Below are 16,364 nucleotides of genomic sequence, written 5' to 3' on the forward strand. Positions count from 1 at the left end.
ACAGGTAATAACACTGGGACAGGTTCACCCTCTACACTGGGACAGGTAATAACACTGGGACAGGTTCACCCTCTACACTGGGACAGGTAATAACACTGGGACAGGTAATAACACTGGGACAGGTTCACCCTCTACACTGGGACAGGTTCACCCTCTACACTGGATGGTCCTGGGACATCATTCGTTTTTCTCTCTTTCAAAGCCGGGTTCAAATAACTGAGGCAGTTGATCGTCCAGACCAGGGGTATTTAAATCTGTCCTGTTCTGCCTGATCATTATCCATATTGTCCAGACCAGGGGTATTTAAATCTGTCCTGTTCTGCCTGATCATTATCCATATTGTCCAGACCAGGGGTATTTAAATCTGTCCTGTTCTACCTGATCATTATCCATATTGTCCAGACCAGGGGTATTTAAATCTGTCCTGTTCTACCTGATCATTATCCATATTGTCCAGACCAGGGGTATTTAAATCTGTCCTGTTCTACCTGATCATTATCCATATTGTCCAGACCAGGGGTATTTAAATCTGTCCTGTTCTACCTGATCATTATCCATATTGTCCAGACCAGGGGTATTTAAATCTGTCCTGTTCTACCTGATCATTATCCATATTGTCCAGACCAGGGGTATTTAAATCTGTCCCCTCTACCTGATCATTATCCATATTGTCCAGACCAGGGGTATTTAAATCTGTCCCCTCTACCTGATCATTATCCATATTGTCCAGACCAGGGGTATTTAAATCTGTCCTGTTCTACCTGATCATTATCCATATTGTCCAGACCAGGGGTATTTAAATCTGTCCTGTTCTACCTGATCATTATCCATATTGTCCAGACCAGGGGTATTTAAATCTGTCCTGTTCTACCTGATCATTATCCATATTGTCCAGACCAGGGGTATTTAAATCTGTCCTGTTCTACCTGATCATTATCCATATTGTCCAGACCAGGGGTATTTAAATCTGTCCTGTTCTACCTGATCATTATCCATATTGTCCAGACCAGGGGTATTTAAATCTGTCCTGTTCTACCTGATCATTATCCATATTGTCCAGACCAGGGGTATTTAAATCTGTCCTGTTCTGCCTGATCATTATCCATATTGTCCAGACCAGGGGTATTTAAATCTGTCCCCTCTACCTGATCATTATCCATATTGTCCAGACCAGGGGTATTTAAATCTGACCCCTCTACCTGATCATTATCCATATTGTCCAGACCAGGGGTATTTAAATCTGTCCCCTCTACCTGATCATTATCCATATTGTCCAGACCAGGGGTATTTAAATCTGTCCCCTCTACCTGATCATTATCCATATTGTCCAGACCAGGGGTATTTAAATCTGTCCCCTCTACCTGATCATTATCCATATTGTCCAGACCAGGGGTATTTAAATCTGTCCCCTCTACCTGATCATTATCCATATTGTCCAGACCAGGGGTATTTAAATCTGTCCCCTCTACCTGATCATTATCCATATTGTCCAGACCAGGGGTATTTAAATCTGTCCTGTTCTACCTGATCATTATCCATATTGTCCAGACCAGGGGTATTTAAATCTGTCCTGTTCTACCTGATCATTATCCATATTGTCCAGACCAGGGGTATTTAAATCTGTCCCCTCTACCTGATCATTATCCATATTGTCCAGACCAGGGGTATTTAAATATGTCCCCTCTACCTGATCATTATCCATATTGTCCAGACCAGGGGTATTTAAATCTGTCCTGTTCTACCTGATCATTATCCATATTGTCCAGACCAGGGGTATTTAAATCTGTCCTGTTCTACCTGATCATTATCCATATTGTCCAGACCAGGGGTATTTAAATCTGTCCCCTCTACCTGATCATTATCCATATTGTCCAGACCAGGGGTATTTAAATCTGTCCTCTCTACCTGATCATTATCCATATTGTCCAGACCAGGGGTATTTAAATCTGTCCTGTTCTGCCTGATCATTATCCATATTGTCCAGACCAGGGGTATTTAAATCTGTCCCCTCTACCTGATCATTATCCATATTGTCCAGACCAGGGGTATTTAAATCTGTCCTGTTCTGCCTGATCATTATCCATATTGTCCAGACCAGGGGTATTTAAATCTGTCCTGTCCTGCCTGATCATTATCCATATTGTCCAGACCAGGGGTATTTAAATCTGTCCCCTCTACCTGATCATTATCCATATTGTCCAGACCAGGGGTATTTAAATCTGTCCTGTTCTACCTGATCATTATCCATATTGTCCAGACCAGGGGTATTTAAATCTGTCCCCTCTACCTGATCATTATCCATATTGTCCAGACCAGGGGTATTTAAATCTGTCCCCTCTACCTGATCATTATCCATATTGTCCAGACCAGGGGTATTTAAATCTGTCCTGTTCTACCTGATCATTATCCATATTGTCCAGACCAGGGGTATTTAAATCTGTCCCCTCTACCTGATCATTATCCATATTGTCCAGACCAGGGGTATTTAAATCTGTCCCCTCTACCTGATCATTATCCATATTGTCCAGACCAGGGGTATTTAAATCTGTCCCCTCTACCTGATCATTATCCATATTGTCCAGACCAGGGGTATTTAAATCTGTCCTGTTCTGCCTGATCATTATCCATATTGTCCAGACCAGGGGTATTTAAATCTGTCCCCTCTACCTGATCATTATCCATATTGTCCAGACCAGGGGTATTTAAATCTGTCCTGTTCTGCCTGATCATTATCCATATTGTCCAGACCAGGGGTATTTAAATATGTCCCCTCTACCTGATCATTATCCATATTGTCCAGACCAGGGGTATTTAAATCTGTCCTGTTCTGCCTGATCATTATCCATATTGTCCAGACCAGGGGTATTTAAATCTGTCCCCTCTGCCTGATCATTATCCATATTGTCCAGACCAGGGGTATTTAAATCTGTCCTGTTCTACCTGATCATTATCCATATTGTCTAGACCAGGGGTATTTAAATCTGTCCCCTCTACCTGATCATTATCCATATTGTCCAGACCAGGGGTATTTAAATCTGTCCCCTCTACCTGATCATTATCCATATTGTCCAGACCAGGGGTATTTAAATCTGTCCCCTCTACCTGATCATTATCCATATTGTCCAGACCAGGGGTATTTAAATATGTCCTGTTCTACCTGATCATTATCCATATTGTCCAGACCAGGGGTATTTAAATCTGTCCCCTCTACCTGATCATTATCCATATTGTCCAGACCAGGGGTATTTAAATCTGTCCTGTTCTACCTGATCATTATCCATATTGTCCAGACCAGGGGTATTTAAATCTGTCCTGTTCTACCTGATCATTATCCATATTGTCCAGACCAGGGGTATTTAAATCTGTCCTGTTCTACCTGATCATTATCCATATTGTCCAGACCAGGGGTATTTAAATCTGTCCCCTCTACCTGATCATTATCCATATTGTCCAGACCAGGGGTATTTAAATCTGTCCCCTCTACCTGATCATTATCCATATTGTCCAGACCAGGGGTATTTAAATCTGTCCTGTTCTACCTGATCATTATCCATATTGTCCAGACCAGGGGTATTTCAATCTGTCCCCTCTACCTGATCATTATCCATATTGTCCAGACCAGGGGTATTTAAATCTGTCCCCTCTACCTGATCATTATCCATATTGTCCAGACCAGGGGTATTTAAATCTGTCCCCTCTACCTGATCATTATCCATATTGTCCAGACCAGGGGTATTTAAATCTGTCCCCTCTACCTGATCATTATCCATATTGTCCAGACCAGGGGTATTTAAATCTGTCCTGTTCTACCTGATCATTATCCATATTGTCCAGACCAGGGGTATTTAAATCTGTCCCCTCTACCTGATCATTATCCATATTGTCCAGACCAGGGGTATTTAAATCTGTCCTGTTCTACCTGATCATTATCCATATTGTCCAGACCAGGGGTATTTAAATCTGTCCTGTTCTGCCTGATCATTATCCATATTGTCCAGACCAGGGGTATTTAAATCTGTCCTGTTCTACCTGATCATTATCCATATTGTCCAGACCAGGGGTATTTAAATCTGTCCTGTTCTACCTGATCATTATCCATATTGTCCAGACCAGGGGTATTTAAATCTGTCCCCTCTACCTGATCATTATCCATATTGTCCAGACCAGGGGTATTTAAATATGTCCTGTTCTACCTGATCATTATCCATATTGTCCAGACCAGGGGTATTTAAATCTGTCCCCTCTACCTGATCATTATCCATATTGTCCAGACCAGGGGTATTTAAATCTGTCCTGTTCTACCTGATCATTATCCATATTGTCCAGACCAGGGGTATTTAAATCTGTCCTGTTCTACCTGATCATTATCCATATTGTCCAGACCAGGGGTATTTAAATCTGTCCTGTTCTACCTGATCATTATCCATATTGTCCAGACCAGGGGTATTTAAATCTGTCCCCTCTACCTGATCATTATCCATATTGTCCAGACCAGGGGTATTTAAATCTGTCCCCTCTACCTGATCATTATCCATATTGTCCAGACCAGGGGTATTTAAATCTGTCCTGTTCTACCTGATCATTATCCATATTGTCCAGACCAGGGGTATTTCAATCTGTCCCCTCTACCTGATCATTATCCATATTGTCCAGACCAGGGGTATTTAAATCTGTCCCCTCTACCTGATCATTATCCATATTGTCCAGACCAGGGGTATTTAAATCTGTCCCCTCTACCTGATCATTATCCATATTGTCCAGACCAGGGGTATTTAAATCTGTCCCCTCTACCTGATCATTATCCATATTGTCCAGACCAGGGGTATTTAAATCTGTCCTGTTCTACCTGATCATTATCCATATTGTCCAGACCAGGGGTATTTAAATCTGTCCCCTCTACCTGATCATTATCCATATTGTCCAGACCAGGGGTATTTAAATCTGTCCTGTTCTACCTGATCATTATCCATATTGTCCAGACCAGGGGTATTTAAATCTGTCCTGTTCTGCCTGATCATTATCCATATTGTCCAGACCAGGGGTATTTAAATCTGTCCTGTTCTACCTGATCATTATCCATATTGTCCAGACCAGGGGTATTTAAATCTGTCCTGTTCTACCTGATCATTATCCATATTGTCCAGACCAGGGGTATTTAAATCTGTCCTGTTCTACCTGATCATTATCCATATTGTCCAGACCAGGGGTATTTAAATCTGTCCTGTTCTACCTGATCATTATCCATATTGTCCAGACCAGGGGTATTTAAATCTGTCCTGTTCTACCTGATCATTATCCATATTGTCCAGACCAGGGGTATTTAAATCTGTCCTGTTCTACCTGATCATTATCCATATTGTCCAGACCAGGGGTATTTAAATCTGTCCCCTCTACCTGATCATTATCCATATTGTCCAGACCAGGGGTATTTAAATCTGTCCCCTCTACCTGATCATTATCCATATTGTCCAGACCAGGGGTATTTAAATCTGTCCTGTTCTACCTGATCATTATCCATATTGTCCAGACCAGGGGTATTTAAATCTGTCCTGTTCTACCTGATCATTATCCATATTGTCCAGACCAGGGGTATTTAAATCTGTCCTCTCTACCTGATCATTATCCATATTGTCCAGACCAGGGGTATTTAAATCTGTCCCCTCTACCTGATCATTATCCATATTGTCCAGACCAGGGGTATTTAAATCTGTCCTGTTCTACCTGATCATTATCCATATTGTCCAGACCAGGGGTATTTAAATCTGTCCTCTCTACCTGATCATTATCCATATTGTCCAGACCAGGGGTATTTAAATCTGTCCCCTCTACCTGATCATTATCCATATTGTCCAGACCAGGGGTATTTAAATCTGTCCTGTTCTACCTGATCATTATCCATATTGTCCAGACCAGGGGTATTTAAATCTGTCCTGTTCTACCTAATCATTATCCATATTGTCCAGACCAGTGGTATTTAAATCTGTCCTTTCCTGCCTGTTGTCCCAGGTCTAAATCTGTCCTGTTCTGCCTGGTGTTCCAGGTCTAAATCTGTCCTGTCCTGCCTGGTGTCCCAGGTCTAAATCTGTCCTGTCCTGCCTGGTGTCCCAGGTCTAAATCTGTCCTGTCCTGCCTGGTGTCCCAGGTCTAAATCTGTCCTGTTCTGCCTGGTGTCCCAGGTCTAAATCTGTCCTGTCCTGCCTGGTGTCCCAGGTCTAAATCTGTCCTGTCCTGCCTGGTGTCCCAGGTCTAAATCTGTCCTGTCCTGCCTGGTGTCCCAGGTCTAAATCAGTCCTGTCCTGCATGGTGTCCCAGGTCTAAATCTGTCCTGCCTGGTGTCCCAGGTCTAAATCTGTCCTGTCCTGCTTGGTGTCCCAGGTCTAAATCTGTCCTGTCCTGCCTGGTGTCCCAGGTCTAAATCTGTCCTGTCCTGCCTGGTGTCCCAGGTCTAAATCTGTCCTGTCCTGCCTGGTGTCCCAGGTCTAAATCTGTCCTGTCCTGCCTGGTGTCCCAGGTCTAAATCTGTCCTGTCCTGCCTGGTGTCCCAGGTCTAAATCTGTCCTGTTCTGCCTGGTGTCCCAGGTCTAAATCTGTCCTGTTCTGCCTGGTGTCCCAGGTCTAAATCTGTCCTGTCCTGCCTGGTGTCCCAGGTCTAAATCAGTCCCTGATTAGAGGGGAACAGTGGAAGAAAGTGGCTTGGAGGTTCCAGATTTGAATGTGAAGGGATCTCTAGATTTCTGGCCCAGCTAGTAATTGTCAGTCTGTGTGTCTCTCTAGGAGGTGGTGAGCATGCTCAGTAAGGCTGTCTCTCTCTCCTCCTCTAGGTTCCTAGTGGGAGGGTATCTATCGTGCAGGGTGATGGTGAGCATGCTCAGTAAGGCTGTCTCTCTCTCCTCCTCTAGGTTCCTAGTGGGAGGGTATCTATCGTGCAGGGTGATGGTGAGCATGCTCAGTAAGGCTGTCTCTCTCTCCTCCTCTAGGTTCCTAGTGGGAGGGTATCTATCGTGCAGGGTGATGGTGAGCATGCTCAGTAAGGCTGTCTCTCTCTCCTCCTCTAGGTTCCTAGTGGGAGGGTATCTATCGTGCAGGGTGATGGTGAGCATGCTCAGTAAGGCTGTCTCTCTCCTCCTCTAGGTTCCTAGTGGGAGGGTATCTATCGTGCAGGGTGATGGTGAGCATGCTCAGTAAGGCTGTCTCTCTCCTCCTCTAGGTTCCTAGTGGGAGGGTATCTATCGTGCAGGGTGATGGTGAGCATGCTCAGTAAGGCTGTCTCTCTCTCCTCCTCTAGGTTCCTAGTGGGAGGGTATCTATCGTGCAGGGTGATGGTGAGCATGCTCAGTAAGGCTGTCTCTCTCTCCTCCTCTAGGTTCCTAGTGGGAGGGTATCTATCGTGCAGGGTGATGGTGAGCATGCTCAGTAAGGCTGTCTCTCTCTCCTCCTCTAGGTTCCTAGTGGGAGGGTATCTATCGTGCAGGGTGATGGTGAGCATGCTCAGTAAGGCTGTCTCTCTCTCCTCCTCTAGGTTCCTAGTGGGAGGGTATCTATCGTGCAGGGTGATGGTGAGCATGCTCAGTAAGGCTATCTCTCTCCTCCTCTAGGTTCCTAGTGGGAGGGTATCTATCGTGCAGGGTGATGGTGAGCATGCTCAGTAAGGCTGTCTCTCTCTCCTCCTCTAGGTTCCTAGTGGGAGGGTATCTATCGTGCAGGGTGATGGTGAGCATGCTCAGTAAGGCTGTCTCTCTCTCCTCCTCTAGGTTCCTAGTGGGAGGGTATCTATCGTGCAGGGTGATGGTGAGCATGCTCAGTAAGGCTGTCTCTCTCTCCTCCTCTAGGTTCCTAGTGGGAGGGTATCTATCGTGCAGGGCGATGGTGAGCATGCTCAGTAAGGCTGTGATGGAAACCATGAACTGGCCGTCCCTCTCCTCTTCTCTTGACTGTCGGGTCCGGCCTGTCCTCGGGGGGGATGAACTGAAACTGGAGATACGGTATCTCTCTCTCACACATTTACCCCGTTCAGCAGACGCTCTTATCCAGAGAGACTTCCAGTTAGTGTCTTCATCTTGAGATATCTAGGTTGGGACAGTCACATATCTCAGTAGTTAGTGTCTTCATCTTGAGATATCTAGGTTGGGACAGTCACATATCTCAGTAGTTAGTGTCTTCATCTTGAGATATCTAGGTTGGGATAGTCACATATCTCAGTAGTTAGTGTCTTCATCTTGAGATATCTAGGTTGGGATAGTCACATATCTCAGTAGTTAGTGTCTTCATCTTGAGATATCTAGGTTGGGATAGTCACATATCTCAGTAGTTAGTGTATTCATCTTGAGATATCTAGGTTGGGACAGTCACATATCTCAGTAGTTAGTGTATTCATCTTGAGATATCTAGGTTGGGACAGTCACATATCTCAGTAGTTAGTGTCTTCATCTTGAGATATCTAGGTTGGGACAGTCACATATCTCAGTAGTTAGTGTCTTCATCTTGAGATATCTAGGTTGGGACAGTCACATATCTCAGTAGTTAGTGTCTTCATCTTGAGATATCTAGGTTGGGACAGTCACATATCTCAGTAGTTAGTGTCTTCATCTTGAGATATCTAGGTTGGGACAGTCACATATCTCAGTAGTTAGTGTCTTCATCTTGAGATATCTAGGTTGGGATAGTCACATATCTCAGTAGTTAGTGTCTTCATCTTGAGATATCTAGGTTGGGATAGTCACATATCTCAGTAGTTAGTGTCTTCATCTTGAGATATCTAGGTTGGGACAGTCACATATCTCAGTAGTTAGTGTCTTCATCTTGAGATATCTAGGTTGGGACAGTCACATATCTCAGTAGTTAGTACAGTGGGGGAAAAAAGTATTTAGTCAGCCACCAATTGTGCAAGTTCTCCCACTTAAAAAGATGAGAGAGGCCTGTAATTTTCATCATAGGTACACGTCAACTATGACAGACAAAATGAGATTTTTTTTCTCCAGAAAATCACATTGTAGGATTTTTTATGAATTTATTTGCAAATTATGGTGGAAAATAAGTATTTGGTCAATAACAAAAGTTTCTCAATACTTTGTTATATATCCTTTGTTGGCAATGACACAGGTCAAACGTTTTCTGTAAGTCTTCACAAGGTTTTCACACACTGTTGCTGGTATTTTGGCCCGTTCCTCCATGCAGATCTCCTCTAGAGCAGTTTACTGTGAACACTGAGGCTGTAACCGCTTTAAGTTCCAGTTTTAACAGTGGCCCAGTAGGCTACTGTGGCTATTTGATCATAATGTAGGCCTACCAGAGTGGCCTACCATCAAAAACAATGGAGAAAATGCATCCCGTAACATTTTAACATGGAAATAGCTGTTCTATCATTCAGCCTACAGTAGCATCCCAATGTGTGGTGTTCAATGTTGGCTTCCATGAGACGTCTGAAGAAAAACATGCAGGGCTTGACATGAACCCGTTTATCCACTGGTCCTTCAGACAAGGAGGGGACTGAAAATGTTGTTGTGTTGTTTGATGCAAGAAACCACTTTACAAAATAAAATGCATTATTATTCCCATACCATTATTACAGAGAATCAGACAAATTATGCTACTTAGCTTATTCAAGCCTGTCTCAAAATACAACACTGCCCCTTTAAGACATAAAAAAAGCTCTTTACCCGACTTGCTTTTCAAAGATGTCACGTTTTGTTCTCTTGTAGGAAGCAACCACTCCCCTACTGCAGACTACAAATTATCTACAGCGGCTTGCGAAATTATTCACCCCCTTGGCATTTTTCCTATTTTGTTGCCTTACAACCTGGAATTAAAATGATTTTTTTGGGGGGGTTTGTATAATTTGATTTACACAACATGCCTACCACTTTGAAGATGCAAAATAAAAAATATTGTGAAACAAACATGAAATAAGACAAAAAAACTGAAAACTTGAGCGTGCATAACTATTCACCCCCCCCCAAAGTCAATAATTTGTAGAGCCACCTTTTGCAGCAATTACAGCTGCAAGTCTCTTGGGGTATGTCTCTATAAGCTTGGCACATCTAGCCACTGGGATTTTTGCCCATTCTTCAAGGCAAAACTGCTCCAGCTCCTTCAAGTTGGATGGGTTCCGCTGGTGTACAGCAATCTTTAAGTCATACCACATATTCACAATTGGATTGAGGTCTGGGCTTTGACTAGGCCATTCCAATACATTTTAAATGTTTCCCCTTAAACCACTCAAGTGTTGCTTTAACAGTATGCTTAGGGTCATTGTCCTGCTGGAAGGTGAACCTCGGTCCCAGTCTCAAATCTCTGGAAGACTGAAACAGGTTTCCCTCAAGAATTTCCCTGTATTTAGCGCCATCCGTCATTCCTTCAATTCTGACCAGTTTCCCAGTCCCTGCCGATGAAAAACATCCCTACAGCATGATGCTGCCACCACCATGCTTCTCTGTGGGGATGGTGTTCTCGGGATGATGAGAGGTGTTGGGTTTGCGCCAGAAATAGCGTTTTCCTTGATGGCCAAAAAGCTCAATTTTAGTCTCATCTGATCAGAGTACCTTCTTCCAGATGTTTGGGGAGTCTCCCACATGCCTTTTGGCGAACACCAAACGTGTTTGCTTATTTTTTTCTTTAAGAAATGGCTTTTTTCTGGCCACTCTTCCGTAAAGCCCAGCTCTGTGGAGTGTACGGCTTAAAGTGGTCCTATGGACAGATACTCCAATCTCCGCTGTGGAGCTTTGCAGCTCCTTCAGGGTTATCTTTGGTGTCTTTGTTGCGTCTCTGATTAATGCCCTCCTTGCCTGGTCTGTGAGTTTTGGTGGGCAGCCCTCTCTTGGCAGGTTTGTTGTGGTGCCATATTCTTTCAATTTTTTAATAATGGATTTAATGGTGCTCTGTGGGATGTTCAAAGTTTCAGATATTTTTTTATAATCCAACCCTGATCTGTACTTCTCCACAACTTTGTCCCTGACCTGTTTGGAGAGCTCCTTGGTATTCATGGTGCCGCTTGCTTGGTGGTGCCCCTTGCTTGGTGTTGTTGCAGACTCTGGGGCCTTTCAGAACAGGTGTATATATACTGAGATCATGTGACACTTAGATTGCACACAGGTGGACTTTATTTAACTAATTATGTGACTTCTGACGGTAATTGGTTGCACCAGATCTTATTTAGGGGTTTCATAGCAAAGGGGGTGAATACATATGCACGCACCACTTTTCCATTATTTATTTTAGAGATTTTATTAATTTCACTTCACCAATTTGGACTATTTTGTGTATGTCCATTACATGAAATCCAAATAAAAATCCATTTAAATTACAGGTTGTAATGCAACAAAATAGGAAAAACGCCAAGGGGGATGAATACTTTTGCAAGGCACTGTATAACTGGGCTAATAACTCGCTAACTAGCAAAGGATATTAACATGGCTACATGTAGCTCTCTCTTAGATTATATTTATTCTGGACGGCAGTCCTGGGGAGCTGAAACACCCACACAGCTTAGATTATATTTATTCTGCATGGCACTCCTGAGGAGCTGCACACCCACACAGCTTAGATTATATTTATTCTGCACGGCAGTCCTGGGGAGCTGCACACCCACACAGCTTAGATTATATTTATTCTGCACGGCAGTCCTGGGGAGCTGCACACCCACACAGCTTAGATTATATTTATTCTGCATGGCACTCCTGAGGAGCTGCACACCCACACAGCTTAGATTATATTTATTCTGGACGGCAGTCCTGAGGAGCTGCACACCCACACAGCTTAGATTATATTTATTCTGCACGGCAGTCCTGGGGAGCTGCACACCCACACAGCTTAGATTATATTTATTCTGCACGGCAGTCCTGGGGAGCTGCACACCCACACAGCTTAGATTATATTTATTCTGCATGGCAGTCCTGGGGAGCTGCACACCCACACAGCTTAGATTATATTTATTCTGGACGGCAGTCCTGAGGAGCTGCACACCCACACAGCTTAGATTATATTTATTCTGCATGGCAGTCCTGGGGAGCTGCACACCCACACAGCTTAGATTATATTTATTCTGGACGGCAGTCCTGGGGAGCTGCACACCCACACAGCTTAGATTATATTTATTCTGGACGGCAGTCCTGAGGAGCTGCACACCCACACAGCTTAGATTATATTTATTCTGGACGGCAGTCCTGGGGAGCTGCACACCCACACAGCTTAGATTATATTTATTCTGGACGGCAGTCCTGAGGAGCTGCACACCCACACAGCTTAGATTATATTTATTCTGCACGGCAGTCCTGGGGAGCTGCACACCCACACAGCTTAGATTATATTTATTCTGCATGGCAGTCCTGAGGAGCTGCACACCCACACAGCTTAGAGGGAACATTGGTCAGTGCTTTGACGTGGGACGACATCTCCATAGACCTGAGGGTTAGGATTAAAGGTCAGGGTTAAAGGTCAGGGTTAAGGTTAATGTGTATCTCTGTCTCACCAGACCTGAGGGTTAGGGTTAAAGGTCAGGGTTAAAGGTCAGGGTTAATGTGTATATCTGTCTCTCCAGACCTGAGCGTGGTGACCCCCTGTTCATCTCCATGATCCTGACAGCTAGGGTTAAAGGTCAGGGTTAATACATGACTGATGTCTCACTGCGTTAGTTAGGGGTTAAAGGTCAGGGTTGAGGGTTAAGACATAACTGATATGTCTCTCTCTGTGTGTCTCCAGACCAGAGCGAGGTGATTCTCTCTTCATCTCCATGGTGCCGGTGCTGAGGGAGGCAGACGTGGTCCTGACTGCCCAGGTAGAGTTAACCCAACCCTGGGATAGTACCTGGCACCTCTCCCTCTACCCCTGGGAGACCCAGCGCCTGGCCCAGCTTGACTCAGCGGACCAGGGGGTCCGACGTACCCTCCTCAAAACCCTCAAAGCCGTCTGTCGACACTGTCCCGCTCTGAGACCCCTCACCGCCGCGCCGCTGGCCAACCTCATCCTCCACCTCGGGGACAAGGACCTGGATTGGTCGGAGGGTTGTCTGAGTGGGCGGTTCCAGCAGTGTGTGTGGGAGCTGATAGGCTATCTGGAGCAAGGGGTGTTGCCCAGCTACTTCAAGCCCAGCGCTAACACGTTGAACGGACTGACGGAGGAGGAGATCGACCAGATGGGGTTTACGTTGTACTGCGCTGTCTCTGAACCGGAGACTCTGCTCATATAGAAATATATAACCTGGTGTAACATGTCACAGAGGAAGAGGCCCTGTATGAGGTTATAGAATACAGACAACACCATCACACTGACTTCTATGGATGAGTTATACCATATACCTTTCTACTGAGACTGGGACATATTGTTCAGATATAATAATAATAATAATATGGATATGTATAACAGGGTACTGGCATGTAGGTACTTCATAGTACCAGATCTACTGGGCTCTGTCCCAAATGGCATCATATTCCCTATATAGTGCACTACTTTAGACCACTGGTCAGGCCTGGTCAGGAGTAGTGCCCTACATAGGGAATATGATGCTGTGGGCCTGGTCAAAAGTAGTGCCCTACATAGGGAATATGATGCTATGGGCCTGGACAGACTGACAGACCGGTAGACAGACTGACAGACCGGTAGGCAGACTGACAGACCGGTAGACTGACTGACAGACCGGTAGACTGACTGACAGACCGGTAGACTGACTGACAGACCGGTAGACTGACTGACAGACCGGTAGACAGGCTGACAGACCGGTAGACAGACTGACAGACCGGTAGACAGGCTGACAGGCTGACAGACCGGTAGACAGGCTGACAGGCTGACAGACCGGTAGACAGGCTGACAGACCGGTAGACAGACTGACAGGCCGGTAGACAGGCTGACAGACCGGTAGACAGACTGACAGGCCGGTAGACTGACTGACAGACCGGTAGACTGACTGACAGGCCGGTAGACAGGCTGACAGACCGGTAGACTGACAGACTGACTGACAGACCGGTAGACAGGCTGACAGACCGGTAGACAGACTGACAGGCCGGTAGACTGACAGACTGACTGACAGACCGGTAGACAGGCTGACAGACCGGTAGACAGACTGACAGACCGGTAGACTGACAGACTGACTGACAGACCGGTAGACAGGCTGACAGACCGGTAGACAGACTGACAGACCGGTAGACTGACAGACTGACTGACAGACCGGTAGACAGGCTGACAGACCGGTAGACTGACAGACTGACTGACAGACCGGTAGACAGGCTGACAGACCGGTAGACAGACTGACAGGCCGGTAGACAGGCTGACAGACCGGTAGACAGGCTGACAGACCGGTAGACAGGCTGACAGACCGGTAGACAGACTGACAGGCCGGTAGACAGACTGACAGGCCGGTAGACAGGCTGACAGACCGGTAGACAGACTGACAGGCCGGTAGACTGACTGACAGGCCGGTAGACTGACTGACAGACCGGTAGACTGACTGACAGACCGGTAGACTGACTGACAGACCGGTAGACAGACTGACAGACCGGTAGACAGACTGACAGGCCGGTAGACAGACTGACAGACCGGTAGACTGACAGACTGACTGACAGACCGGTAGACAGACTGACAGACCGGTAGACAGGCTGACAGACCGGTAGACAGGCTGACAGACCGGTAGACAGACTGACAGACCGGTAGACTGACAGACAGACTGACAGACCGGTAGACTGACTGACAGACCGGTAGACAGGCTGACAGACCGGTAGACAGACTGACAGGCCGGTAGACTGACTGACAGGCCGGTAGACTGACTGACAGACCGGTAGACTGACTGACAGACCGGTAGACTGACTGACAGACCGGTAGACAGACTGACAGACCGGTAGACTGACAGACTGACTGACAGACCGGTAGACAGGCTGACAGACCGGTAGACAGACTGACAGGCCGGTAGACTGACTGACAGGCCGGTAGACTGACTGACAGGCCGGTAGACTGACTGACAGGCCGGTAGACTGACTGACAGGCCGGTAGACTGACTGACAGGCCGGTAGACAGACTGACAGGCCGGTAGACAGACTGACAGGCCGGTAGACTGACAGACTGACTGACAGGCCGGTAGACAGGCTGACAGACCGGTAGACAGACTGACAGACCGGTAGACAGACTGACTGACTGACTGACTGACTGACTGACAGACCGGTAGACAGACTGACAGACCGGTAGACAGACTGACAGGCCGGTAGACAGACTGACTGACTGACAGGCCGGTAGACTGACTGACAGACTGACAGGCCGGTAGACAGACAGACAGACTGACTGTATGTAGCAGAGATATATCATCTACACATGGTGTACGACCAGTATGACAATGTATGCACTCACTAACTGTAAGTGGCTCTGGATAAGAGCGTCTGCTAAATGACTAAAATGTAGAATGAGTAATATGGTATGGATGAGTTGAGGAGCTCTGACTGAGCAGCACAGAGACTGATGATGATGATGATGATGATGGACTGTGCCTAGGAAAGTAGATGAAGGTTAAAGGAGCCTTAAGGCTGCGTTTCCACAGGCACCCGATTCTGATCATTTGTCCAGAATTAGGTTGCCTTGTGTTAAAACGCAGCCATAGTGCCAGAGGCTTGGCTTTGGTTTTGTCCTGCTGCCGACTATATATCTACATCTGGCACAGCTCTGGCCAGAAGGCTGTTTTAGCGTTGGGCCAGCGCCATTGAGGATACCACCCCATAGGAATCCCCACCCGGTCGGCCACTTTAAACTAATGGCGCTGCAAACGCTAAAATGGCCGTTTGGCCACTAAAGGTCCTCTATCGTTCTCTATGGGCAGACTGGACTACACAGGGTAACCCGGTCATCACTAGTTACCACAGCCACAAAGGGAGACCGGATAAACCCCGCATATTTCTCTCATTTCAAATCTGATTTTTTAAAAACACAACCATCATTATATCCTCTCACACAGCTACTGAATGAAGTCATCGCCTTTTCTGTTTTACGGTTTCATAATGTGTGTGTTTGGCTACTGAATGAAGTCGTCGCCTTTTCTGTTTTACGGTTTCATAATGTGTGTGTTTGAAATCATTTTGCGGAGGTTTTGTTTTTAAGTTGAAGCCCTGATAAATAAATGTTTTGTGCTGAGCTTCTGTTAATGGCCTCGTTGTGTTTATACCATATGTGTAGGGTGATACAATTCAAGTCAAGTTAAATCCAACATTGTAGACATTTCTGTTAAAAGATCACTTTTTCATGATGCATTTTTTTGCCCCAAGTTGTAATGGTCCTCTGTAGCTCAATTGGTAGAGCATGGCGCTTGTAACGCCAGGGTAGTGGGTTCGATCCCCGGGACCACCCGTACATAAAAATGTATGCACACATGACCTGTAAGTCGCTTTGGATAAAAGCGT

The 16,364-nt window shown here is 45.7% G+C and overlaps 1 protein-coding gene across 1 annotated transcript; it reads left to right on the plus strand.

The window, feature by feature from the left end:
* The first annotated feature begins 7,584 nt into the window (after positions 1 to 7,584).
* On the plus strand, positions 7,585 to 16,098 carry LOC311123497 (mitochondrial dynamics protein MIEF1-like). Its single transcript, XM_084197755.1, has 2 exons — positions 7,585 to 7,982; positions 12,694 to 16,098. Exons 1-2 carry the CDS (start codon positions 7,630 to 7,632, stop codon positions 13,178 to 13,180), a joined length of 840 nt encoding a protein of 279 aa, XP_084053881.1. The 5' UTR covers positions 7,585 to 7,629; the 3' UTR covers positions 13,181 to 16,098.
* Positions 16,099 to 16,364: the final 266 nt, after the last annotated feature.

The sequence above is a fragment of the Coregonus lavaretus genome (assembly GCF_964263955.1).
Source record: "Coregonus lavaretus genome assembly, contig: HAP1_SCAFFOLD_3750, whole genome shotgun sequence".
In the NCBI taxonomy this organism is placed as follows: domain Eukaryota; kingdom Metazoa; phylum Chordata; class Actinopteri; order Salmoniformes; family Salmonidae; genus Coregonus; species Coregonus lavaretus.

Excerpts from the sequence above, each read along its gene's own strand:
- LOC311123497 (XM_084197755.1), top strand. The coding sequence starts at position 7,630 with ATGGTGAGCATGCTCAGTAAGGCTGTCTCTCTCTCCTCCTCTAGGTTC. Across the intron at positions 7,983-12,693 it reads GAACTGAAACTGGAGATACG|ACCAGAGCGAGGTGATTCTC; the intron begins GTATCTCTCTCT and ends GTGTGTCTCCAG.